At 38.1% G+C, this 24,810-nt stretch overlaps 8 protein-coding genes across 11 annotated transcripts; 3 read left to right on the top strand and 5 right to left on the bottom strand.

Annotated features, from left to right (window-relative positions):
• Positions 1–3: 3 nt before the first annotated feature.
• On the bottom strand, positions 4–6,628 carry LOC104712843 (protein PHYTOCHROME-DEPENDENT LATE-FLOWERING). 4 transcript variants are annotated; one of them, XM_087464595.1, is made up of 13 exons: positions 6,383–6,628; positions 6,114–6,290; positions 5,877–5,940; positions 5,727–5,791; positions 5,549–5,632; positions 5,223–5,303; positions 4,667–4,804; positions 4,489–4,587; positions 3,060–4,405; positions 2,589–2,806; positions 2,359–2,507; positions 1,967–2,005; positions 4–1,886 (listed from the first exon to the last, which is right to left on the bottom strand). In XM_087464595.1, the coding sequence occupies exons 2-13, from the start codon at positions 6,240–6,242 to the stop codon at positions 321–323; spliced, it is 3,978 nt and encodes a 1,325-aa protein (XP_087320721.1). In that variant the 5' UTR covers positions 6,243–6,290; positions 6,383–6,628; the 3' UTR covers positions 4–320. The 4 variants fall into 4 exon arrangements, with proteins under 4 accessions (XP_087320721.1, XP_087320723.1, XP_087320722.1 ...); XM_087464597.1 differs by having other exon boundaries at positions 5,549–5,626; XM_087464596.1 differs by having other exon boundaries at positions 6,114–6,287; positions 6,383–6,622.
• Positions 6,629–6,745: 117 nt separating this feature from the next.
• Positions 6,746–8,825, top strand: LOC104751086 (small ribosomal subunit protein uS2z). The gene is made up of 5 exons (XM_010472962.2): positions 6,746–7,047; positions 7,628–7,890; positions 7,973–8,170; positions 8,255–8,471; positions 8,576–8,825. Exons 1-5 carry the CDS (start codon positions 6,903–6,905, stop codon positions 8,647–8,649), a joined length of 897 nt encoding a protein of 298 aa, XP_010471264.2. The 5' UTR covers positions 6,746–6,902; the 3' UTR covers positions 8,650–8,825.
• Positions 8,826–8,949: 124 nt separating this feature from the next.
• LOC104751085 (ethylene-responsive transcription factor ERF073-like) lies at positions 8,950–10,024 on the bottom strand. The gene is made up of 2 exons (XM_010472961.3): positions 9,745–10,024; positions 8,950–9,640 (listed from the first exon to the last, which is right to left on the bottom strand). The coding sequence occupies exons 1-2, from the start codon at positions 9,932–9,934 to the stop codon at positions 9,075–9,077; spliced, it is 756 nt and encodes a 251-aa protein (XP_010471263.2). The 5' UTR covers positions 9,935–10,024; the 3' UTR covers positions 8,950–9,074.
• Positions 10,025–11,669: 1,645 nt separating this feature from the next.
• LOC104715817 (agamous-like MADS-box protein AGL61) lies at positions 11,670–12,359 on the top strand. Its single transcript, XM_010433189.2, has one exon. It carries the CDS (start codon positions 11,673–11,675, stop codon positions 12,357–12,359), a length of 687 nt encoding a protein of 228 aa, XP_010431491.2. The 5' UTR covers positions 11,670–11,672.
• A 692-nt stretch (positions 12,360–13,051) lies between these two features.
• LOC104712837 (uncharacterized) lies at positions 13,052–15,024 on the bottom strand. Its single transcript, XM_087464594.1, has 5 exons — positions 14,374–15,024; positions 14,090–14,242; positions 13,859–14,000; positions 13,446–13,687; positions 13,052–13,371 (listed from the first exon to the last, which is right to left on the bottom strand). Exons 1-5 carry the CDS (start codon positions 14,779–14,781, stop codon positions 13,165–13,167), a joined length of 1,152 nt encoding a protein of 383 aa, XP_087320720.1. The 5' UTR covers positions 14,782–15,024; the 3' UTR covers positions 13,052–13,164.
• Positions 15,025–15,275: 251 nt separating this feature from the next.
• On the bottom strand, positions 15,276–18,945 carry LOC104712838 (alanine aminotransferase 2, mitochondrial). Its single transcript, XM_010429814.3, has 14 exons — positions 18,547–18,945; positions 18,013–18,063; positions 17,855–17,905; positions 17,608–17,673; positions 17,464–17,525; positions 17,280–17,358; positions 17,082–17,186; positions 16,873–16,983; positions 16,648–16,785; positions 16,368–16,563; positions 16,143–16,297; positions 15,978–16,052; positions 15,682–15,885; positions 15,276–15,571 (listed from the first exon to the last, which is right to left on the bottom strand). Exons 1-14 carry the CDS (start codon positions 18,784–18,786, stop codon positions 15,455–15,457), a joined length of 1,650 nt encoding a protein of 549 aa, XP_010428116.2. The 5' UTR covers positions 18,787–18,945; the 3' UTR covers positions 15,276–15,454.
• Positions 18,946–19,690: 745 nt separating this feature from the next.
• On the top strand, positions 19,691–24,279 carry LOC104712836 (pumilio homolog 23). The gene is made up of 11 exons (XM_087464593.1): positions 19,691–20,056; positions 20,136–20,499; positions 20,581–20,883; positions 21,012–21,182; positions 21,350–21,493; positions 21,590–21,709; positions 21,794–21,979; positions 22,092–22,240; positions 22,490–22,672; positions 22,910–23,299; positions 23,815–24,279. Exons 1-10 carry the CDS (start codon positions 19,794–19,796, stop codon positions 23,295–23,297), a joined length of 2,271 nt encoding a protein of 756 aa, XP_087320719.1. The 5' UTR covers positions 19,691–19,793; the 3' UTR covers positions 23,298–23,299; positions 23,815–24,279.
• LOC104712835 (uncharacterized) lies at positions 23,421–24,043 on the bottom strand. The gene is made up of 2 exons (XM_010429811.3): positions 23,802–24,043; positions 23,421–23,692 (listed from the first exon to the last, which is right to left on the bottom strand). Exons 1-2 carry the CDS (start codon positions 24,041–24,043, stop codon positions 23,629–23,631), a joined length of 306 nt encoding a protein of 101 aa, XP_010428113.1. The 3' UTR covers positions 23,421–23,628.
• Positions 24,280–24,810: the final 531 nt, after the last annotated feature.

Below are 24,810 nucleotides of genomic sequence, written 5' to 3'. Positions count from 1 at the left end.
CAATTGAACAACAAATAGATATTACTGTATGTTTAAACAAAACATCTCCAAAATAGCCTCAAGCAGACACTGGCTACATATCGAGAGCCTAATAATAATGTGACTCTTCTACATGCAGAGCACAATGATTCTTTTTACTTTCTTTACAGGATTTGCTCACCATTCTTAATTTAATTTCAAAAGCTTAATTTACAAGCAAAAACTTCAAACGCTTAACTAAATACCCTTTATCTGCTTGTCCCTACGTTAGATTACAACTCATGTTGTGAAGCAAGGGTTCCTGATGATAAATAATGTTATTCTAATCGTAGTTTTCTTGATTAGGAATTGTTACCACCAGAGTTGTTTTTGGGACCTTGAAGCTCCATCGGAGAATTGGCGATGCTGCCAACAGATCCTATTGTCTGAGAACTTAGCTGTGGGCTCGCTGGACAACCCTCGAGGTTGCTTGTGCTCATGGGATGCATCGTACCGGAGCTTATCTGTGGACTCATAGGAGTTCTTTGGTTCATTTGCTGGGGACTCATTGGAGTTCTCTGACTCATTTGCTGGGGACTGGACTGTTGTAACTGCTGGCTAATTCCAGCTGCTGGAGAACCTACTTGGGGTGGTGATAGCACAGACTGAAGGGGGGAGGCTGTTGCCTGCTGCTGCTGCTGTCCTTGTTGAGGAAGTTCATGTTGTTGTAGCTGCTGCTGCTGCGGAGACTGAGCTAGCTGCTGAGGTGGCTGAGACATAGGCTGCTGTAACTGTTGCTGATGCTGCAACTGTTGTTGTTGTGGTTGCTGCTGGAGTTGCTGCTGCTGCTGCTGCTGGAGTTGTTGTTGATTCATGTACATATTCATTCCATTCATCAGCTTCGGTGGGCCCATGTTACCCATAGCAGCAGCTCGCTGCAGGTTAGCTCGGTTTAATGAATTCTGATCCAACATGGAAAGTCCAGCTGAGCTGGGGTGCATCTGCCTCGCGCCTGACACGCCACTTATCCCGGCTTGGGGAGCCCCCATTACACCTCCTCTTGACATGTTCATCCTAATCTGTGTAAACAGAGCGTTTTGATGTGGTGTTAATGCACCGGATCGGAGTTGCTGGCTTATAGCATTCAAATTTGATGCTGGATTCAGATTCATTGGGTTCTGGCCCATATTACCGATGCCAGGAACAGACATTGATGATGAGATTCCGGTTCCGCCAATCCCTCTTCCTGCCATATTCAGTTGGTTGCCTAAAGCTCCGAGCCCAGCAATACTGTTTCCCATGCTTCCCATACCCATACCCATACCCATGCCTACACCTGATCCTAGCCCCATCATAAACTTCTTCTGCATTGCTGCCTGTTGCTGCTGTAACATCTGCAGTTGGAGAGGCGAATACTTGTTGGCCATCTGACCACCCGGTTGCATACCAGAGCTCTGGCTCATCGAGTTGATGGCTGATAGCGGATTTGTAGGCAGTATCATGGATGGTCTCTGCATTTGTGGATGCTGTTGCTGTGTAAACATGGACTGTTGATTTTTCTGCTGCGATTGTGATGACAGTAACGCTGATTGTTGTGGGTCAAGCTGTTGTGGTTGCATAGGCATGGAGACACCAGACAGTAGTCCTTGAGACATTTGCAAGGCTTGAGAATTTGGTGGAGGAAGCATCCTTGCATTTCCAAGAATATTCTGGGTTGAGTTAATAGGTGCACTTCCAGCATTCCCCTGTTTCGATGCCTCACCAGACGCTTGTCCTGCAACTGCATCTCCATACTGTTGCCCATCGTTTGTAGAGTAACCTCTTGGATAACCACCTGCAGAATTTGGTTGGCTGTTGACTGGACCAGCATCCCCATGATTTGGCTTTGCCAGAATATGTTCTTCCATCATGTATCCTTCACCGGCCATCTGCATAAACATATAAAGTAATATGTAAGTAGCCATAGAACCAAGAAGTTGATATAATCGATTCAGGAATCGAGAAGTACCAGTATTTTAAATTGAGCAGCGAGTAGATCGGCGATGTGCTGTGAGAAGGAGACGAATTAGCAAGTCAGCATAAATTCCAGAAAAATAAGTGGTGCATATAATAATCTATCATCCATTGTCCACCCCCTTTCCAGCGCAGTGGACGAGAAGGAAAAACAAGCAGAAGCAACTAACAAGAGAGAAGTATCCATACATCAACTAACCATATTCATAATTACATAAAGCATTCACAACAGAGACATATAGAACATGACCCAGCAACCAATAAACATTACTGAATGTGAAGTCAGCATTACATTGAATGTTAGTGCATGCAAGTTGAAGAGATATTACTGATCAAAATAGAATACAGGGGCGAGTACGATAATTGTCAAATTTTCTGTAAACTTACTGTATTGGGCAACGCTAAGAAATTATCTTCAGGCAAAGAAACATCACCATCATCTATGTCCCCTTGATACCATGCGACTGTCCCATCGACGGGCTTCTCTGACATAACCAGTTTTGTTCGTATTTTAGGGACGTACGAAGAGACAGTGCCTGAAATGATACTAGAGTCAGAGTCAATCACATAGAGAAATACACCAATCGACAGATATCTAATTAAAACAGAAAACAGACCTTGCATCACACGTTCCATCCGAGCAAAGTTCATGACTCTTTTCTTGCATGTATTCATACTCCCACCAAAAATAGATTTTGATAATGCTTTGTCCTCATCTTTGAAGTCCTCTTCATTAGACAGGTTTGATAAACAAACCGCCAGGGACTGTTTAGCATACACACGAGGTCTTCGAGAGTACTCATCCACCTTATGCTTTTTGCAGTTTAGTTGGTACCTAAAAATGGAGCAAGAAACTGGATCAAACAACAGATAAAGATTATGAAATACTGCATCAAAACATGTCCATGCACCAACCAACATTATTTCTTTGCACAAATGCAATGAGATAAGAGTGGGACAATTCCAACAATGCTCTAGTGTAAAGCCAAAATCAGAATAAGGAGAAGTATCACATGTGTCAAAGTAAAAATCATTATTAAAAAAATGAATATGATGCGAAGTTAAAACAGACTACTTAAAATTCATACCTTGCAGCAACTCGTTCAATCTTTGAAAATCTATCAAGGATTGCGTGATCGCCCAAAGTTTGGGGTCCCACTGCAGGGCTCCTAGCATTAACTGGGACACTCACTGTATTGACACTAACAGGAGAACCAACAGTGCTCATAACTTGCGTCTTAGGAAGAGAATTTGTCCTCCGTTTTGCAGCCATTTGGGCTTGGTGTTGTCTTTGCTGCATAGCATCATTAGCACTAGAACCCACTGACTGAGTAGCAGGAATCGAAGTGACAGCCTTGTCCTTCTGAGCTGCTGCAACTGCTCCGTAGTGATTCCCCATTGAACCACCAGAAAACTCACCAGACTTCGATGAAAGTGGGGACTGTGGTGGAGCACCTGCCGATAAACGAGGACTTTGAGCCGATATTCTTCTACTAAACTGTTCTTCCTTTCTTGGGTCTTTTTCAATCTGCTGGCCAGGATTAACATTCCATGATGTTTGAGGGAAATTTGATCTCATGAATGCATTATGGGGCATCCTTGACTGAATACGCGGATCCAATTCATTTGCATCACTTCCCACACCCGACATATTGTTTCTCATGCTACCATCAATTTTACCAGTCTCAAATGGCTCCTCTTTTGAAGTGTATCGCATAGCCCCCTGTTGTGAAGCTGGGAATTGACTGGGACCACCTTCCTGATTCACAACCCCTTCAATTTGCTGTGGTGAAAACCTCTGAATACCTGTATTTGGATACTGAATACTTCTGCCTAGCATATCTTGCTGTTGTAGAAGCGCATTTTTCCAACTCGTATCGGTTCCATGAAGGCCATCCATGCGTTGCCCTAGTTGTTGATGTGGAACCCCATCAGGACCCATATGTGAAACCCTTGTCCGTTTGTTCAAACCAGGCATAGATGACATTTGTCCTTCTTGACTTTCCCTCTTTCTATGAAAAGATGTATTGGGGTTCATACTATCAGAGCCATAAGACATCATCGCATCCAGTCCTCCAGGTGATACTCCAGAGACACTGACAGAATTTGATCCTTGATCCTGCATGTTTCTTATATTTCCAGTTCCCAGGTACCTTTGTTGCTGAGGTGGTATCAAGGCCATAGAGGAATTTGGCGCATCTTGCAATGTCTGAGTTCTTAAACCCGCCAGCATATTGGTAGCAGGATTTTGAATAGCCTGATTGTTATGGGGTTGCTGCATCATCAACTGCCCCGGCATACATCCTCGCTCTGAACTTTCAGGAAGCCGATCAATGCAAACCTTTTTGCCATGAATCTTGTTCTGAGACATGACTGTGACTTCTGTCATTTGCCTTAATCTCTTTTTCCGCAAAGTAGAAAGAGACAAATCGAGCTACGGGGTAGAAAAACAACTTTTTAGACATTATAAAAGCAACTGATAAGAGAAACACGAGAAGTTTTTTTAATGGATATTACCTTAGCAGAGACAGGGTTCTTACTCAGCCTATCAAGTCTGGGTACAGGTTCCAGACAGAGTTCAGGTTGTAGGGCTTTTAATATTCTGGACTCCACTTCCTGTAGTTGATGTAAGGATCAGTACAGAAGATAATGGTTTCAGTGTTATGTCGTATAATCCAAGAGGTACCGTGATTACCATGAGATCACCATATGTCCATGAGTTGTCTGACATTGATGGAATATCTTTGACCACATTCTCAAGTGACATCTTAAGGCGCAATTTATTCACCACAGGAGAGACTTGATCTGACGGATGCTTCCGATAGTCATGCACCTACAATAGTACATATGTACCAAAAGTGAAAAGAAAACATGATGTAAGATGATACTTGAGCAGTCACTTATAGGAATGATAAAGACTAGGCTGTTTTAAGTTTACTTCTGGTTCGAATTACACCAATGAGTTTCAGAAACAATTAAAAACACCTATAAATGAGTTCGGTAGTTGAACTCCCGTGCAATTGTTACATGATTAGTGTAGAAATTTTGTTCAAGTAAAGTTATAGAGATTGCTTGAAATATTTGAATAAGTTTGAACTGTTTTCAAAAACTTATGGAAGGCAATACAGTAACAAGAATTATGGTAATAACAACTACTTCTCGAGGGGCTTAGGAATTTTTGTCCTAGTTATTTTTACTCGATGGCAGGTCAAGGAAGGCTTTATCCAAATAAATAACTGCAGATAACTAACCTCACAGATAACCACCCCGTCCACAAATTTGCAAGGTATATCTTCCAAAATGTCCCTAGGAAGTCTGCCTGCCTCAATTGCCTATAACGTATCCAGAACAATAAAAAGACATTTTCAGTGGAATGATACCTCAAAAATGAATTAACGAAATTCGAACAAGTAGGAATAAGTGGGGTTGAACAAGTGAAAGAAACAAACATCATCTTTACATCTACTCAATCTAAGTACTGTAAATTCATTCACCAAAACTTTGATTACATGTTCGAATCTCGTATAAAATAACACAGTTCTTGTAAGTTATTTTCCGTGTAATGCGAAATATTTACCGAAAGTAGACTCTCTGCTGCCCTATCATACGGTTGTAAGACCTTTGGAACATCTCGAAAGGATGTCTGTTGCACAGCCTGGTTCTTCAAAAATTAATAACTGTTAGATGTGTAAGGTTTAAAATCAAATACAAGAAACTACAAGATAATTCTCAGTACATAAAGTTCTACTACATACCTCAGAAGGTTTTCCTAAAGAGTACCCATTTGGATAGAGGCTCAATGTGAAGGAAACTTCATGCTCTGCGGAGAAAGCAAATGAACTCAATATAACATAGCTCGAACTTTGCAAAAAAACATGAGGCGTCGAATTGGTTGAGATGCTAACCTGGAGATATATCAGGCAAAGGTGACTTCGAAAACACATCACCAGCATTGCTTTCATCAATGGCCTGAATCAAACATAATAAATTTGATAATCTATACATAAGTGTTCCAAAACAAGTGACATTTTAATTAAATGAAATCAACTTATTCCTCGATTCATCATTCACAATGATATCTAACAACACAATTTCAACTTCCAAATTAGAGTTATAATTATTCAGTGCTAAATTTTTTTTACCTTTGTTTTCCCAGGGAGAACGATTGCTTTCGAATTCAGCTCTTGTGGAGAATCAGGAGTAGCCGATTCAGTAGAAATCTTAGGACGGAACTTTCTACCAACCTTGGATATCTTAAACGAGACACCCATGCCGAACTCTCTCCAGAGATTAAGCTCAACCCAGTCTGGGTACCACTACTACAATACAACAGCCAAAAAGAATGATACAAAAATGAGCAGAGACCATAAAATTGAAGATAATCTAATCACATACAGTAAGAAATTGAAACCTTATGAGCTCGTTCCAGAGAAGATCATCCAAACACGATCTCCAATTGCGTTTGAAATCGGATAAATTGAAAACAGAGAACAAGCAATGGTAAGGTATCTCTAAGGATCGAGCAACGGAGAATTCACAAACACAGGTGGGGAATTTTGTTTTTGGATGAGATGAGATCGAAGAGATGATGATATGTTTTTAGGGTTCTTCGTTCTTCCTAACTCAAAGTTAGCAGAAAATAGAAATTATCATTTTTGCTGGCGAGTTTGTGATGTTGTGGTACACTTGGATTTCGGTTTAATACAAACCGGATAATTAAACCGTTGGTTGAGTTCGATTTTATTTTAAACCAGAGGTTAATGATATATGTGAGGGCAAAACCGACTTTTACGCAATTAGGGTTTTGCGAATACCCTCTACCATTATAAGCGCTACCAGTTTCGACGCCTCTCTCTCTTTTGTGTGTGATTTACAAAGCTAAAGCTTATCTGCGGCGATTTAAGGTCCCGGAGAAGAAGAGAGATAAGAAAATGGCGACTAATGGATCTGCTAGTTCAGCTCAACTCTCCCAGAGGGAAGCTGACATCAGGATGATGTGTGCCGCTGAGGTTCATCTCGGTACCAAGAATTGCAATTACCAGATGGAGCGTTACGTCTTCAAGAGACGCAACGACGGTATATTTCTGTTTTCCTTCATTCTCGTGTTATATATATGCAAATCTGTACTATACGTTATGTAGATGATCTGAGTATTGAGTTTCTCTATAGTATGTTTATGTCACTTTTGATGTTGTTCTCGCTTTGTTTATGATCTTCCTTGGTTTTGGATTTATTGGCCGTTCTAGTTTTTTTTCACTGTTTTATGTCCGAAATAGAGATTAACACGACGGATCTAAACGGTGGCTCACTTGAAATGCTCGAACCTTGAGACTAGCGAGTGCGGTTCATCACTCGCTCTTCTCTGCAATTTATAAATAACATACAAAAGTCGTTTTGTTGTGTCTTCTCTGGTGTTGTTCTTTATGGAAGTGTTTTTTTAGTGTATGATGAAGAAATGAGCCAAGTGTTCTGGTTTCGTTTGGTTTAATTTAGATTTTTGCTTGTGGATGAGATATTTAACCTAGTCAGAGCTGTTTTTGGTTTGAAGTGGTGTTAGAGATTGTTTGGGTGCTATGTTCTGTTTCTTTTGGTTAAATCTGCACTGCGACATGATATAGGATGTAACTTAGTTGTTTTTGATTTTTGTCTTTCTCAGGTATTTACATCTTCAACCTTGGCAAAACATGGGAGAAGCTCATGATGGCTGCTCGTGTTATTGTTGCCATTGAAAACCCACAGGACATCATTGTTCAGTCTGCTAGGCCCTATGGTCAGAGAGCTGTCCTGAAGTTTGCTCAATACACTGGAGCCAATGCCATTGCTGGAAGGCACACTCCTGGTACCTTCACCAATCAGATGCAAACTTCCTTCAGTGAACCCAGGCTCTTGATTCTTACCGACCCAAGAACTGACCACCAGGTAAACTCTTATTTGCTGATTGATTCTTTTTCTTAATAACAAGTGTTGGTTTATTGATTTTGATTCATTTCTTGTGTTGCAGCCAATCAAGGAAGGTGCTTTGGGAAACATTCCCATCATTGCTTTCTGTGACACAGACTCTCCAATGAGATTTGTTGACATTGGTATCCCTGCCAACAACAAGGGAAAGCACAGCATTGGGTGTCTTTTCTGGCTTCTTGCTCGCATGGTCCTTCAGATGCGTGGAACCATTCAACGTGGACAGAAGTGGGATGTCATGGTAAGAGGATTACTATCATCTTTGGATCTCTCTGTGTTCTGACAGTCGAGAACAGTTCATTTAAAACTTTGCATGTTTGTACAGGTTGACCTGTTCTTTTACAGGGAGCCTGAGGAGACTAAGCCAGAGGATGAAGATGAAGCTGCCCCTCCCACCGACTTTGGACTTCCTCCTGCTGATTACGGAATGGCTGGTGGAGACCAATGGACCACTGCTCAGATACCTGATGGTGCATGGCCAGGAGAAGCTCAGGCTCCAATCGCTGCCGCACCTGCTGCTGCTTCGTGGAGTGATTCTGCTGGTGAGTTTTTGACAAGATATAACAAGAAACCCTATTCTTGATCTCATATCAAGCAATCTTGATTTTTAATGCTTTCTTATTGTGTTTTATTTTTGCTGTTCCAGTTGCTCCAGCAGCTGAGGGAGGATGGGATGCTGCCGCGCCACCCACAGGTGCTCCATCTGCTAGTTGGGACTGAAGTGGATAGCCTTTACTCTATGGTTTAAGGGTTATAGACATGCTTTTTTGTTACTTTGGGATTGAAGAGTTATCGAACCGTAACTGTTTTTCTTCTCACTTGTTTCTCTTAAGACAATTAGATTATTTTGTTTTGCACTTTTTTTTTTTTGTTTTGAATCAAAAAGATTTCTACTATATTATCCCTTGAGGCTTTATCACAAATATGAATTGATATTGTGGTTCTTCACAACAATTCTTTCTACATCATGATTATAAAACTGAAACTCAGGATTTGCAAGACACTAAGACAGAATTAAAATGACAAAAGTGGCTTTTTTTTTTTAATTGATATATTGACAGTAGGAAAGAACGATAATTCAATCTAAAGCTAGTAGTGTGCAACACACTCTTACAAAACAAGAACTCATGTCTTTTGTACATCGTTCAGGACCAAAGATCAATGTTATTGTCTCCATCAAAGAGACTACTCAACGATGTTAAGGAATCACAATTTCCCTCTATAAACGGAATCTGCGAGAAACACTCTGTCTGGTTCTCGAAAGCTAGAAGCTCTTCCGAAAGCAGAGCAGCATTAACGTTGCCTTCTTCTTCACCATCATTTAGTTCCTGTTTTTTCTTCGCATCGCCCATGATGACATCTCGGAGCCACAAGAAATCAACATGGCTACTACTAGGCACTGAGCTAGCCACCGCCAATCCAATATCAGCCTCATGATTCTTCTTCTCTTGTATCAGTTGCACAGTCTTAGCCTCAACTATGCGCTTCTTAGAAGGCTCGTTTGGGAAATTGAGCTTAGCTTTGGCTCCTCGGATTCTCTTAGCTTCAAGATCATAAGCTCTAGCAGCGTCTTCAGCTGTATTGAAAGTCCCCAGCCAAACTCGAACTCCTTTGGTTGGATCACGTATCTCAGCCGCCCATCTCCCCCAAGGTCTTCTCCTGATTCCTCTGTATCGACTACTCTGTTTCTTCGTCCCATCTAACGCTGAGCCTATCAATGGATAATAAAGTTCACAGCATTTGAGACATATTGAACAACCAACCAAGCTAAGAACAAAACAAAACCACAGAAGAAAATAAAGAATCATAACTCACCTGATGATGCACGTTTACGAGTTGAAGAGAAGTCCGACTCGAATTCTTCAAAATCTCCGTTGAAATCGTCGATTGAGCAATCAAAGACAGCCTTACTTGTCCAAGAAGACTTCTTACCTCTCCCAATCTTCTCTTGATCGAACTCCGACGACGGCGTTATGTAATCGGAAATTACAGCTCCTCCACACATTTTTGGTGTAAATCAGTAAATAGTAAGTACTAAAAAAAGTTTTGGGGTTAAAAGTACGATTTGTTGCTTTGTGTGTTTCTCATTGTTGCTTTGTATCGTAGCAGCACTCTTTATATGCCAAAAAAAAAAAAAAAAAGACTACGCGTGATGACAATTGGGACAAGTGGATATTAGTTAATTTTAAAATTTTACCGTTTTTTTGCCTGTTGCTCTTAAAGCATAGGTTAACTTTATAATTACAGTACGCCGTTCTGCACTTAGCGGAATTGATGAATACTATAATAACTCAGATTATTAAAATTTATTATTCGATCTTATCTCTCTTCGTTTTTGCCTTGGATGTAAATCCAGTCTTATCTTTTAATTAATGTAAATTTTACATTAATGAATCGTATATTTGAACTTCTTTTTTTTCGTCACTGTATATTTTGAGTTTTAATGATGGTGATTTTTTTTTTCTTTCTTAAATCTAACTTTAATGCGCCCTACCTAGTTTTATGGCCAATCGCATAATATCATAGATTTTCAATCTTACCGATAATGTTAATTATAAAGGTGAATAAAGGATTAATTTGAAGATTAAGTAAATTACTTCTATTTTTTTCTTTTAATTCACCATTTTTAAAATATATTTTCCTTCTTACATTCCAATTGTAATGATTCAAAACTTTTCAAATTTTGGAAAAAAAAAACAAATAAAAAAACCACAGTCCTTTCTTTACATCATGTCATTAATCTAAGACATCTATAATCACATTCATTTATTTTGTTTAGTTCATTTAAATTCCGTATTTTTTTTTTTCAAAAAACAGAGACCGTATATATATATAGTTAGGAGTCATTTACCAAATGGTCTAGTAACTTGTAACAGTTTCATATTGAAGAACAAGTCTTTGGGATGTTGGTTAACCAATGTGTTTAGTGGTTATTATTGCGTGATTAGGTAAATACCTTTATGAAATAACCTTAATGAACACAATATTTATGTACAGCTAGCTGTTGACAACAATTTGATATATATACTAGTATAAATTTAACAAAAAAAGTTAATTAATTATAGTAATTGTTAATCCAAGTTGTGTTAAACTATCAAAAGGGGTACGGCTTTCAATTTCGAAACCATAAGTAGTCTCTAATACTGACTAACTAACCCATGGTTTTCTCCACTACGCATTTTATAAATCTAAATTAATCTATCGACCAAACTTTGAATCTTTGTCAAGAGGCTAATTAATCCGCTATGGTTCGTTGAGTGGTTAATTAAAGACTAAAAATGGAAAAATAAAATAATTTAAATTAAATTAAATATTCACAATGGCAACTTACGACCCAAGAAAATGGGATTTTATACGTATCATTTCATATAGCCAATGTTTTCTTTGAGAATCGATATGCATATATTTAATTTGACCAATATATATATTAGCATATCATAATTATTCATTCGGTTAATTAACAAAAAGGGTAAAATAGAAAGGATCAAGTATATCTCGTAAATTTGGGAAATAATATCACGAAACTTAGGTTAAAAAAAGTTAATGTTAATTTTAATGGAATCATTCCAAAAATAAAGTTAACTTATTGAGGCGCATTTAATACCACAATTAGCATATATTATGATGATACAAAACTTCCATATTTGATCGAAAACTATGTATATAAATATAAATCCGAATCTTTCTCTCAAAGAAAGCTTTGTCAAACTCATAATCATCATCTTTTCATTCTTGTCTCCAATATGGAGGATGTTGGAGAAGCTTCAACTATCACTTGCTTACCTCCCGCGAAACAAAAGCCCCTTCGAAACCCTAACTTGCTTGCCAACCAAAAAAAAGAGACTACACCAAAAAAGCCTCGAACCACCAAAGGTCGACAAAAGATAGAGATCAAGGAGATCGAAGTTGAGAACCGAAGGCAAGTGACGTTTTCGAAACGCAGAACCGGTCTTTTCAAAAAAGCCGCCGAGTTAAGCGTTCTCTGCGGCGCACAGATTGGTATCATAACGTTTTCACGCTGCGATAGGATCTACTCGTTTGGTAACGTGGACACACTCGTCGATAAATACATCCGTAAGACTCCGGTGATGCTGAGGACGAACCCCGGAGGTAACGTGGCAGCAGGAGGTGAGAATAACGACGGTTTGATGTGGTGGGAGAGAGCGGTGGAGAGTGTACCGGAGGAGGATATGGAAGAGTACAAGATGGCCTTGAGTGTGTTAAGGGAAAATCTACTGACGAGGATCTCCCAGATGGGTAATGATCGGACGGTTGAGAATCTTCCGGCGTTTCCAAATGAGATGGCTATGGCTGACTGGAAACTGACTAATGAAAACCTGATGGCTAGTAACGATCGAGGAGGTTATCTAGGTAACGATGCTGGTTTGGATCTTGCGGTTCCATTTATGTCTCCAAAACCTAGACAGTGAAGTGTTTTCTTTAATTTATTATTACACTTTTGGTTTATTTACATATAAATATAGGTTGATTTTAAATTCGATTATCTAAATTAACTTATGCTTTCAAGTTTTTAGATTGAAAAAAAAAAGATTGTGTTCGGACATTGACTCCATATATTTTTTATACATATATGGAGTTAATTTATTAATAATTATGATACTGGGGTTTTTTTGGCTAGCCAGTTTCTTTGTTTTTTTTTTTTTCCCCCGTTAATGTCGTATTTTATCCAACAAGAATCTTTGCTCACAAAAAATGGTATTGTAATACTCTCTCCAACCATTGGCTTGAATTGAGGTAAGCTTGTCTCTAATTCACCTGTCGATGGTTGTAATTTGTAACAATTCGAGATTGAGGATCGGTAACTGCCCATGGAGATGATGTAACTGTGCTTTGTTAGAACTGAACAAATTCCACATACGGACAAGTCGTAATCAAAAATCATGTAGTCAATAATTGGAATACGAGGACTAAGGATGAGTCTCTAGTAGGAAAATGTAAGAAGTGGTACTTTCATAGTTGATATAGATTTTAAAGTTAACATTGTTACCGGAGAACGTGCCAAATGGCCGATTAGATGACATAAAATGAGACAAGTCAATATATGTCGATAACCCGGATGAATCGAATCGATCAGAAAACTGACTCAAAGACCGAAGTAAGGTTTTCACGGATCAAAAACATCAACATTGAAGATCTTTGAAGGATCAACACTGAAAATTTCCACTTTCAGAAACAAACTTAATAAAGAGTTAATTATTAATTAAGGAGTTGAAATTAGAGATAGAGTTGAATAAGCTCATCGCTAACTACAGAGGGAGAGAGAACACCAAGGTCCGTGAATAGGAGTGTTAGGTATTGAGGCGGAGTATAGTCTCGAGCCGACCTCTCTACTTCCACCTTTGTTGGAATCTTTAAGCCAAACTCAATTGGTCTCAGCGCTGGTGCCATGTCCTTTTGGTCTAATGGGTAAAGCCTAGCAAACTGCAAATACACAACTTTGTATCATTAACCACACTCTCTCTATCTCTTGGATCTTATAAAACCGTTTCAGTTACCTTGTAACTCTCGGCAGCGACATAGACAGGTTTGTTCATACTGTGAGCCACGAGTGCGATTTGGTATGTCCCCATCATGTTGATAATACCACCACTTTCTACAACTCCATCTGCCCCAACAAACACCATGTCTACTTCATCCATGCTATACGCTACAGCTGAATCAAGCAGTAGCTTCACTGGGATATCAAGCTTCGATAACTCACTCGATAACAAAACTCCAGTTCCATCCGGCCTTCCCTCTGTCAATATATTCATTAAAAGGGTTCAGAGAGAGGCTACTAAATACTACTAAGTCAAGATTATGTAGATCACAAGAAACAAAATGTCTCGTTAAGCAGATACAACTCAAGTTCCAATATCTAAAGCTTGTTGTTAAAATGAAAAAGCGTGATTTGGAAAAGAGAACGAACCTGTGCAGAGAACTCGAAAGAGCTTGTTGTTTTGAGCAGCAGTCTTGAGTATTTCCAGAACAACTCTAGAGAGTCCATGAACCAAAATGGTACAACCATCAAATATAAAATCTTGACTAAGCATTGCGATAATCCTACGAGCCTGCACAATGTAGTTGGACATTCTCTTCTATCACAAATGCCTTTTTGATCTATCAACTCCATTTATATAGAGATAAAGTAAGTAAGTACCTTGCAAGATATTTCCCCAAATTTCTCAGCACGTTCAAGAAGACGAGACTTTGCTGAATTGAAATCTTCGTATTCTAAAGCAGACGTTCTCGTAACGTATCTGATGAACAAATCGCATCCAGCAGTCAAAGAGATTGAAGTAGTGTCCCATGACTGCCAAAAAATTGAATCTTTTCTCAATTAAGAATCAATAATCAAGAATCAAGAATCAATAATCAAGAATCAAGAATCACTAATCACTAATTAAGAATCACTAATCAAGAGTGAAATCGCAAATTTTTCACCTTGAGAGTATCAGAGGCCTTTGTGAGCTCAATCTCAAGCTCCATCATAGTAGTAGCTTCGCTGGCACGAATAACAGCAGCAAGAGCTCGTATAGCCGCGACGGCCTCAGCCAGATCCGGTTGCTTTCTCCAGCTATTGAACTCGTCAATTACATTAAACGACTTCTCGTTCCCGAGCTCAGTGGGAGATGAGACAGGATGTTCATCGCCAGAGTCAGAGACGCCGCCCACGGCGGCTTGAGCTTGGGATAGCCATTCGCTTGTAATGACACCGTGATGCGCCGCGCGGGTTTGGTAATAAGCGGAAATGGAATCAGGTTTTTGAATGGGGGCTCGTGTTGTATCGGCGGCCATTGGAGGTGAACTCGAGGTTCGATCGAGGATAAACGACGGTGTTCTTCGCCACATTGATTCTTTTTTGTTTTCTCGAGAAAATTCCGAAAAATTGATAAAATGAAAAGAAAAAAAATTGAAGAAAAATTTCAGTTCTTAGGTCTGGAAGCCTTGTTTGTGAGTACAAGGCCCATTACTAAGCCCACTTATTATCAGTTTTTAAATTGTTGTTGTTAACACATGATTTTTTTAAAAAAATCATCAATTTACTTAATAAAATATATAAAATGGAAAAATCAGGCTAAGAATATACTTCCTCTGTATTACAAGGAGTGTCATTTTGACTCACGGCACACGAATTAAGAAAAACTTCAAGAGTTTAGGGTAAATTAGAAAATTTGATGTTAAAAATCACATTGGAAATATAAATTGACAGTCTTTGTGAAACAAAGAAAAAACTCCAATGACACTCTCTTCATAAAACAGAGGGAGTATATTTTTTTAACATGGCAAAACATTATATATTCATATAGAAAACATGACAAAATAAAATAAAAATAATAATCAAATTTTCATATCTTGGTTTTTCATACCTTCATATCTTAAATTGGCATTGCCATTGGAGTACATATATCCTAAAATTAAATTGTCTGATCGATCACTGTTGTCTGATCAAAGCATAATTACTCAGACTGATTACACTTTTCTTGAAAGTTCTTTTAAGTTCATCTTTCATGTTAAGGTTTCTCTAGTCACGGAACTCGTCCATGAAGCTCTTGTGGAACGCTGTGAGACGATCCACTATCGCTGGAATCTTGTCTTCTTGAGGAAGTATTGTGCATCTAAAGTGCCATGTTCCAGGAACCTATAACCTCAGTGAATCGAAAACACACAGATTCAAGTTATATATCCTCCTTTTGAAAAAAACATTAGAAGTTTCTCATTTGTGAAGGTTTGGTTAATTTTAATTTTTACCTGTCCAAAGCCAGAACCAGGGACTACAACTACACCAGTAGCATTGAGAAGGCGTTTGCAGTAGAACGCATCTGGTGCAGTTTTTTCGGCTTCAGCAGCTTCAATCGCCTTTTGAGGAAGATTAATTCGTGGGAAGAGATACATTGCTCCTTCAGCTCTGTTACATGTTACACCTTCTAAGTTGTTAAGAGCCTCTTCCAAAGTCTGCACATTCATTTTCAAAGCTTATGAAACGTTATAAAAGAGACTGAAAATTTTCTTAAGAGGGTGGTACTGTAATGAATCTTTCAACTCACCTTTGCACGTTTAGCCATGGATGAGAGAATTCCATCTCTTTCTACCATGTACGAGTCATATGAGTCATCACCAGGCTGATCAAATATGAAAAAGACTGATTAGTCATTTTATCTGTTGCAAGAATTGGCGAAAAACGATTAGAGATAACTAGAGATGTTATTTACCTTGGGTGGGCTCATGACAAGGCTAGCAAAAATTTGACCAGAGATGTTAGAACACAGATTCACAGAAGCCATTTTGTATATTTGTTCTCTTACATCAGATGTGAATCCGGTAACCTCCATGTAACCTCCTCTTTTCCCACATTCTCCATAGTATCCTGTCAACAGAAAAAGATATAAGCCATCAAATGAAAAGCATTGAACAAATAAAAAAGGTTGTTCATTTACCTTTAGAGACTGATTGGAACGAGACTAAGGACATATCTTGTTCCCCATAGCCCAAAGACCGAGCAACTTTCTTGAAAGAATGGAACTTTTTGTCAGGGACGTAAACATTTTCTTGGTAGACCTCGTCAGCTAATAGAACTAAACCCTCTTGCTTGCAGAAATTAACAATGTCACGCTGGTTTTCTTCCGCAAGAACCTTAACCAAATTCATGAGATAATGTTACAGTTACATAATAAGTGCTTAAATTTGTCAGTCAAAGTCTTGAAGATATGGTTTTACCTGCCCAGTTGGGTTACCAGGGTTTATGACAACCAAGGCTCTTACAGTGATGCCCTTCGACTTAGCTTCCTCCAGTTGCTTCTTAAGGTCAGATATTTCCAGTCCCCATCCTGTTGCTTCATCTAAATAGTATGGGACCTAAGCAGAAAAAATGACCATCAGAAGAATGAAAAAAAATGATCAAACAAAAAAACAACAAACTCCGTAATGATAAAATGAACATACCAAAGATCCACCATGGAGGGCAATTGAAGCAGAGTACAATGGATACTGAGGAATAGGACAGAGGATACCATCTTTCTCTGAGCTTAAGAGAAGTTGCATCATCATGTGAACCTATAAAGCGAAGAGAGAAAAAACAAATTCACTTAGCATGATCCTCTAAGAGGACTTGCTATACTTGTATGAGAAAATGTTTATGTTTTGACTGTTACCGCTGGACTTGCACCATCAGTCAAGAAAATATCATTTGGATCAGCAGGGAAACCATCACGAGCTTCGATTCCAGCTGCAATAATGTCACGTAATCCCTTGATACCCTGGGGAAGAAGAAAATGGAATCATTTATCAACATAAGGTTGGTCATCTAAATATAGTGTTAAGGACTTTTAAATTAGATCCTGATGACTAACCTGGCTGTGACTGTAAGCACCAGTTGCTCTTCCAGGAATTTGATCCAGAATCTTCCATGCTCGGTCAATTGAATCAGTACTAAAAATCAAATGGGAAGCAATCTTAAACCATATAAGCAATAGAGCGTACAAGTCTTAAAAGCGAAAGTATAACATGGATAACCTCAGGATCAACGTTCAATACCTGAACAAACCATGTGTTTCAGTCTCATCCAAAAGGCTTGAATGATCACACAAGGCAAGAACCTGACACATATTGATGATCACAGAAGTTATATCTCAGGGGTGATATATGACAAACAAAAGAGCAACAAAAACATTCGCTTACCTCTCGGAAGAACCTTATAGGCAGCTGACCAAGTGATTGAGGATTTCCAATGTTGCAATAGATGATCTGTCAAAAGCAGTGAAGACTTCAAATTTTCTTTCTTGTTGGGAATTATAAAGAGTTCAAGAATATGCAACATCAACACTAAACTATCCACTCTATGAAACTCATATCGATCATAAGTACTATACAAAGAACAAACATGTACAAGAGAACATATTTATGCAAATAAATAACAAGATTTTACCTCATCGAAGGGATAAGCATCCTTATTAGACTTCAAGTCTTCTTGCAACTTCTGTAATATGGAAAACAAAAGCCAGACAGAAGAAGTCAATTAGCTTTAAAAAAATTCTTACAAATATTGTTTGCCATGTTATCAAACAAAGCACATGAATCTCTGACCTGAGCAATGTTGACAATTTCTCCACGAACAGCATACTCACATTTCAGAACCTGCCACCCAAAATTAAAAACCATCTCATTTAACAATAAAACTAAGTTCTCAGCATGATTGAAAGTAACACTCATAACAAAAGTAATGACAAAGAAAGTGAAAAGTATTAAGAATGTGGTGACATTTCGGTGAAAACAAGATTAGAATTTTGATTAGCAGAGATTTGATGGAAAAAGTTACAATTTTTTGAAAATTTTGGAAAAGAGGATTCTGCAAAGAAACATAAATCCTCACGAAGATTGACCTAAGCAGAAGCATAGCTCAGACGGCTGTAATAAAGCAAAGCTTGTCGATTTCATCATTGGGAAACCCAAGGAGAAGCAAAGAGCTAACCTTTGGCGTTAAATCAGAAAACCCACACAGGAAAAATTGAAAATTTGAGCTAAACAGTAACAAATCCAGATACAATCCAAGCAAAAAAAAAACCCAGAAACCCCACAAATTCAGAAAAAGCAATCAAATAGAAGAATTAGAAAACCAACCTTGGGATTGATGGAGTCAAGAGTAACGGGAAGAGAAGAAGTGGAATCAGAAGAAGCAGCCATGTCCGAAGTAGAACTCATGAAACGAGACAGAGAAACAAGAGGAGCAGCACGAGGATAATTAGCAGAAGAAAAAGAAGGAGGAAGAAGAGAGAGAAAGCTTCGAGTTTGGTGATGTTGACGACGAGTCGTATGGTCGACAAGACCTTTTTTAGCTTGGCTAATTAAGAATCTCCGCATCTCTCTTTGATCAGCTTTAACTTTATAGTACAGAACGTGCTACTCAAGTCCCCAAGATTGAGCCACCAACTCTCTCACAGAAGGAAGAAGCGTGCCAACCAATGTACTCTAAAACCAGTGCCCTGCTGCACACAGAATTTTGCCTTGTTCTCCACGTTCAAAAATTATATTGATTTTTTTTTTCTTCAATAGACGAAAATATATTTTGTAGGGTTTATTTTAGGCGGCTAATTTTATCTGTTAAAAACACAGACTAATCCCATAAAAAGACATGTCCTTAGCAACAAAAAAAAAAAGGTTGTCTGAAAGATAAGTCATTTAATACTAATCACAACTAATTTGGGATAAACATATATGTTTCTACCATTATCAAATTACTGTTTGTTGATACTAAAATTTTAGAAAAAAAAAAATCTAGAGTACTACATCTATTAATTTTAGAAATCACTAATATTAAATATTGTACTGTTATATATTCCCAGTATATAAGAGTTTTTGACTAAAATCACAAAGATTAAGAAACAATAATCATTTTCTCATTTATAAAATTTTAACAATATCAAATATTAAATTGATGATTTTGTAACAAGAATTTATATATTTCACAATCATCTAATTCTAAAGAAGATTGTCAATGATTATTATTAATAGATTTTGAATTTTTCAACTCCTTTTCTCCAATGGAATCTTTTAATTTTTAAATAAGGTGTTGTTGGCAAAAATAGAAAAAAAATTAGCAAGATGAAATTGATGATTTTGTAACATCTACTCTTCTACTCTTTCATCTATTTTGTCATGTTGCAAAATTTGTCGATTCTGTCAACTAGAGTCGGGCTACAATATTGGGCCCTAAAAGGGCCAGTAAAATCGTGATCAAAACCCAATACTTGTTATATTCCACGTCACTAGGACGAGAATAAAACCCTAGAAATCAATTGGGGACATCCGATCCTGTCTGGGTTAAAATTGTTTAGGGTTTAAACAAAGTTTGGCTATAAGGAAGTTACATGGTTTCAGTTGGTTCCAAATCATTGCCATCGAGGAGGCACAGAACTACTGAAGAAGATAGCTTGATGGGTGAACGAGGAAAGTCTAGCAACAACAATCACAGTGATAGGAAAAAAGGAATGTTCAGGAAGGACCAGAGAGGTGGTGGCCGTGGATTTGATGGAGATAGTAACAAGAGGAACCAATCCGGTGGTGCACCTAATGTAAAGCCAGCAGCTTCAAAGAAACAATCTGAGTTTGAACATCAGAATCAGTTTGTCAGGTAAAGGAAGATTTTTTTGAACCCCAAACGCCTTTTTTTGCTCTGTAATTTACTGAATTGGGTTTGATCTTTTTTGTAGGAAAGAGATTGATCCAGAGACTTCAAAGTATTTCTCTGAGATTGCTAATCTCTTTGATAGTAATGAAGTTGATTTAGAGGAACGTTCAGTGATATGTGGAAATGCTCTTGAAGAAACAAAAGGGAGGGAGTATGAGATTGCAACTGATTATATCATAAGTCATGTCTTGCAAACTCTGCTTGAGGGATGTGAGCTTGACCAGCTTTGCAGTTTTATACGAAATTCTGCGGAGGTGTTCCCAGCTATTGCTATGGATAGGTCTGGTTCTCATGTTGCGGAGTCGGCTCTTAAAGCCTTGGCTACTCATCTTGAAAATCCAGATGCTTATTCTGTTATTGAGGAGGCTTTGGATTCTATATGCAAGGTACTTATTCAATCTTGTGCTGGTTTCGAGAATATTGCTTCTATTTATGAAACTGGTTATTGAACTATTTCCCTTGGTTAGGTGATTGTGGATAAACCACTTGATATGTTGTGCAACTGCTATGGTTCTCATGTTCTTCGAAGGCTTCTTTGTCTTTGCAAAGGAGTCTCTTTAGATTCCCCTGAGCTTTATGGCTCAAAATCATCAAAAGCTCTGGCGAAACGTTTGAATTTGAAGACGTCTCAGTTCGATGAGAGTAATTTCGAGATCCCTCATCAAGGGTTTCCAGACATTCTCAAGTACCTTTTATCTGGGCTATTGAGTTGTAGCAGAGAGGATATGAAGTATCTTCAAGTCGATCAGTATAGCAGTTTGGTCTTACAGGTAGGTTTCATATCCCTGTTTTATCATTTGTGTTATTTTCAACCAAGTTATTTCGTATTCACTTTTATTTTAATCTTGCTCCCTGGTTCACGCTGATGCAATGATGCTAACTAATCTTCTCTTGACAGACGGCTCTCAGACTAATGGTGAAACAAGATGAGGAGTTGCTTGAAATCATTCCGCTTATTCTAGGCTGCAACTCTTCGAAGAAAAAAGAAGAAGGGTTTCATATAGATACTAATGTTGCCAAAGAAATTTTAGAGTCAATGAAGGATAATTCATTCAGTCATCTGGTGGAGGTAACTAAGTGTAACCTCTAGCGGAATTGTTTATACATATTGCCTGCGTTAGATGATGCAAAACATTATCTAGAATGGTTGCTAGTTATCTGTTTGATTCCATGTTTTAATCGTAGTGTTCAAATTTTTAGTTGCCTTTTGTAAATGCGTTTGAATGCCATTTTCAGGTGATTTTGGAAGTGGCCCCTGAAAATTTGTATAACGAAATATTCAACAAAGTTTTCAAGAACTCTTTATTTAAGCTATCAGTTGATCGATGTGCAAATTTTGTTATTCAAGCATTAATCTCCCATGCAAAAGATCAAGAGCAGGTATCTTTATCGACTCGCACTTCATTTTTTTCTTTCTGTATTTGTGTTGTTCTCTTGAAGCATGTAAACTTACATTCAAGTGATTTTGTTAACAAGATGGGTTTGATATGGGAAGAATTAGCTCCAAGATTCAAGGATCTTCTTGAGCAAGGAAAGTCAGGTGTTGTGGCTTCTCTGATAGCGGCTACCCAGAAGCTTCAGTGTCATGAACATAAGGTTTCTATGTTTTCTACATTCAGATGAAATTTATTTCTTCTCTACTTTCAAATTTTTTGTCTTATGCAATGATTTTTTTTTTAGTGTTGTGAGGCCCTTGTTGGTGCAGTATGCTCGACAAATGAATCCCGTATCTCCATTGTTCCACGGTTGCTGTTTCTTGATAGCTACTTTGGATACCAAGATAAGTCTACATGGGAGTGGGCACCTGGTGCAAAGATGCATGTCATGGGTTCTTTGATCCTTCAGGGGATTTTCAAGTTTTCTAGCGTATGTTTCCTTCTCTTGACGTGTTGACAAAAATAGTTTCAGAGGTTTTAACTACCAAGTTTGTCTGTTCATGTGCATTGACAGTAATTCCAACTTTTTGTCAATCTCACAGGATCATATACAACCATACATAACAAGCTTAACATCTATGAAAGCTGAGTATATCATTGAAACAGCAAAAGATTCCAGCGGAGCACGTGTCATCGAGGCCTTTCTTGCCTCAAATGCTGCTACAAAACAAAAACGCAGACTAATTATAAAGTATGCCTTGCTTCTTGATGTTATATGGAAATATATATATTTCAAAACCCGTAGAGTCCATACTCTAGCTTGTTTATATGATTAAATACCCAAAACTGAAGCATAGGGAGAGTCAGAGTTGTCTTTCATTCTGTTTTTTCCTGTGTTTTTTTTTTTTTCATTTAGTTTCTTGGGCTACTTGTCAGTTTTTTTTCAGGCAATTGTTCTTTACTTTGATGATGTTTCCTTTAACCGATTATTTCGTCGCAGGTTACGTGGACATTTTGGCGAGCTCTCATTACACACATCTGGTTCATTTACTGTTGAGAAGTGCTTCGATGCATGTAACTTGACACTTAGGGAAGCCATAGCAACTGAGCTGTTGGATGTGAGAGTTGATCTCTCGAAAGCAAAACAAGGGCCTTATCTGCTTAGGAAACTTGATATCGATGGGTAAGATATATTATTCAGAAAACTTACCTTGCTTTGTTTGACGTAAGTTGTAACACATCATGAAAACTGGTACCACCAACATAAGAATTTACATTTCAGATGAAAAGAAAAAAGTAAAAGTCCTAAGAAAATTAGTCAAAAGGTGTCGTATATGTAGCACTGATGCATGCATGTAATCTTCTGCATTTTTTAACCCATTCACTATTGATATGATGCGGAGTCATTTTGTTGTTGCAGTTATGCCAGTAGACCTGAGCAGTGGAAATCAAGACAAGAATCCAAGCAATCAACATATAACGAATTTTGTTCTGCATTTGGGTCCAACAAATCAAATTTTCCAAAGAACACCTTTGTCTCTGACGCATCAGAAGATGCATCTCAGGAATTAGAAGTAAAGAACACAAGGAAAGAGGTTGACCATCATCCTACTTCCGGGATTAAGCGTCATCGAGAAGAACATGCAAGGGATAAGGATGAACCTTTTGCAAGTGAAAAAAGGGCAAAACAGAGGAAGAATAAAACTAGTGAAGCTACAGATAAACCAAAACTAGCTGGCAGCAAAAGACCTTTCCTTTCTGGTGAGATGACTGGAAAGAATCGGCATTCAAATAAAATGAGAATTTGAAGGTTAGCCTCCTTACTCTGTCATTTTATCATGCTGCATTTTTCTCATCTCTGTGCCACATTTTTTTCCATATCTAAGTTTTTATGAAGTTGCCAGCATAGCTGAAGCCTTCATGGCTAGATCTAATAAAAACAGTCTTCTCATAGTACAATCCAAAAGAACTTATAGAGGTCTAAGCCCACTATAGGAACTGTTAACAGTAGCAAGCTTATAAGATAGGTTTCTTATGTTTAAAACTTTCAATTACATTACGGCATCCAGAAATAAGTGATAAATACACTATAATACCTCAAAGAAAAAGGGAAAGATCTAAGACAAAAGAAAATGATATCTATGGTTCTCTTGCTGTGGTATGTTGTTTCCTATTTCCTCCTACATCAGTTAGGGGATCGATCCTGGTACAAAAATACACTCTTGGTGTCAATCATTCACACTCAAGAGAGATATGCGAAAACCATTTGGGATGCGTAAAGATTGAAAATTGATTGGTGTGTTTGTCTTTACTTGTTCTGTATAGGGCTGGAGCCAGACCTTGGGATTCTTCGGAAACTATCTTTTTCACCTCTTAGAGACTCTTCCTTGGTCCCCTTGTTTATCTGCAAATCTCTCATAGCTTTACTAGATGTGAAATCCATGGAAGTTGGTGCCATCTGACGACCCTCTACATTATTCTTGCTGCTAAACAAAGCTAGAAGTAACATAATCAGAGCTGCTGAGATCGATGCCGATGCATGGAATCTCTTCATTGTGGATTTTCTTTTTGATCTGTTCTTTATCTTGATGCTGTAGGTTGTTATGTTTCGGAGACTACAATTGAGAAAACCTTTTGGTAGTGAGCTATATGTGTGAGTTAAAGAGAAAGGAATAGGGATTGAAAGTCTTGTTGCTTTGTAGATTATATTATAGTTCCAAGAGACTTATTGGGATCTAAGCACGTGATCTAGTTTGACTGCTGTGCCTATAAACTTATATATTTCCCCAATTGTGTTCAGATGGTGAAGATATTTGATGGTTACTAGATCATTCACTACCTCACTGGTGCATACACATATGCATCCACATTGATTTATACATATTAGCCGTGAATATATGTGTGTTTAAGATGAGGATCATGTGATAGGGGCACGTGGTTACTGATGCTGTTTCTAATAGTATTAATTAAGTCCAACTTCATGAGAAGAAACGTTGCAGGTTAACAGCTCATGTCACTATGATAATCACCAACTTTTTATTTCTTTTTAATTGCTATCTTTGAAGAGATGGAAGGAAAAAAGTAACATATGAGTTTCCTTTTTGCATACAAATGCCGAATCGGTTAGCCTAAAACATTACACCAGACCAAATGTGTTTTCTAGATTGGTTTCTTCAAGTTATTTTTAAACCATTGGCTTGCTAGTTCTCTTGTCTCGTTTATAAGTAAGCTCATTGTAGTCCCATGGTTTGGCTTCTTGAAGAACTTCTAACTTCATGCAGTGTCCCTTGTTCCTAAGATCTTATGGGGTGTCTTTTGTTA

Source organism: Camelina sativa, chromosome 9 (genome assembly GCF_030686135.1).
Source record: "Camelina sativa cultivar CO46 ecotype springtype chromosome 9, ASM3068613v1".
NCBI classification, from domain to species: Eukaryota; Viridiplantae; Streptophyta; class Magnoliopsida; order Brassicales; family Brassicaceae; genus Camelina; species Camelina sativa.
The sequence above is the reverse complement of the archived record's forward strand: the minus strand, read 5'-3'. Positions and strand labels throughout refer to the sequence as shown.

Coding starts and splice junctions, on each gene's coding strand:
- LOC104712837 (XM_087464594.1), bottom strand. CDS start 14,781: ATGTGGCGAAGAACACCGTCGTTTATCCTCGATCGAACCTCGAGTTCA. Junction 14,001..14,089: donor TTGGGGAAATATCTTGCAAG/GTACTTACTTAC, acceptor TACATTGTGCAG/GCTCGTAGGATTATCGCAAT. Junction 13,688..13,858: donor CTTTCGAGTTCTCTGCACAG/GTTCGTTCTCTT, acceptor ATATATTGACAG/AGGGAAGGCCGGATGGAACT.
- LOC104712843 (XM_087464595.1), bottom strand. CDS start 6,242: ATGGGTGTCTCGTTTAAGATATCCAAGGTTGGTAGAAAGTTCCGTCCT. Junction 5,633..5,726: donor CTTTAGGAAAACCTTCTGAG/GTATGTAGTAGA, acceptor TAATTTTTGAAG/AACCAGGCTGTGCAACAGAC. Junction 2,508..2,588: donor GATGGAACGTGTGATGCAAG/GTCTGTTTTCTG, acceptor GTATCATTTCAG/GCACTGTCTCTTCGTACGTC.
- LOC104715817 (XM_010433189.2), top strand. CDS start 11,673: ATGGAGGATGTTGGAGAAGCTTCAACTATCACTTGCTTACCTCCCGCG.
- LOC104751086 (XM_010472962.2), top strand. CDS start 6,903: ATGGCGACTAATGGATCTGCTAGTTCAGCTCAACTCTCCCAGAGGGAA. Junction 8,171..8,254: donor GACAGAAGTGGGATGTCATG/GTAAGAGGATTA, acceptor ATGTTTGTACAG/GTTGACCTGTTCTTTTACAG. Junction 8,472..8,575: donor TTCGTGGAGTGATTCTGCTG/GTGAGTTTTTGA, acceptor TTGCTGTTCCAG/TTGCTCCAGCAGCTGAGGGA.
- LOC104712836 (XM_087464593.1), top strand. CDS start 19,794: ATGGTTTCAGTTGGTTCCAAATCATTGCCATCGAGGAGGCACAGAACT. Junction 21,494..21,589: donor ATGCAAAAGATCAAGAGCAG/GTATCTTTATCG, acceptor TTTGTTAACAAG/ATGGGTTTGATATGGGAAGA. Junction 22,673..22,909: donor AGGAAACTTGATATCGATGG/GTAAGATATATT, acceptor TTGTTGTTGCAG/TTATGCCAGTAGACCTGAGC.
- LOC104751085 (XM_010472961.3), bottom strand. CDS start 9,934: ATGTGTGGAGGAGCTGTAATTTCCGATTACATAACGCCGTCGTCGGAG. Junction 9,641..9,744: donor TCGTAAACGTGCATCATCAG/GTGAGTTATGAT, acceptor ATCCATTGATAG/GCTCAGCGTTAGATGGGACG.
- LOC104712838 (XM_010429814.3), bottom strand. CDS start 18,786: ATGCGGAGATTCTTAATTAGCCAAGCTAAAAAAGGTCTTGTCGACCAT. Junction 17,187..17,279: donor GTGCTTACAGTCACAGCCAG/GTTAGTCATCAG, acceptor CTTCTTCCCCAG/GGTATCAAGGGATTACGTGA. Junction 16,564..16,647: donor CTGGTAACCCAACTGGGCAG/GTAAAACCATAT, acceptor AATTTGGTTAAG/GTTCTTGCGGAAGAAAACCA.
- LOC104712835 (XM_010429811.3), bottom strand. CDS start 24,043: ATGAAGAGATTCCATGCATCGGCATCGATCTCAGCAGCTCTGATTATG. Junction 23,693..23,801: donor TCCAGCCCTATACAGAACAA/GTAAAGACAAAC, acceptor TTTTTGTACCAG/GATCGATCCCCTAACTGATG.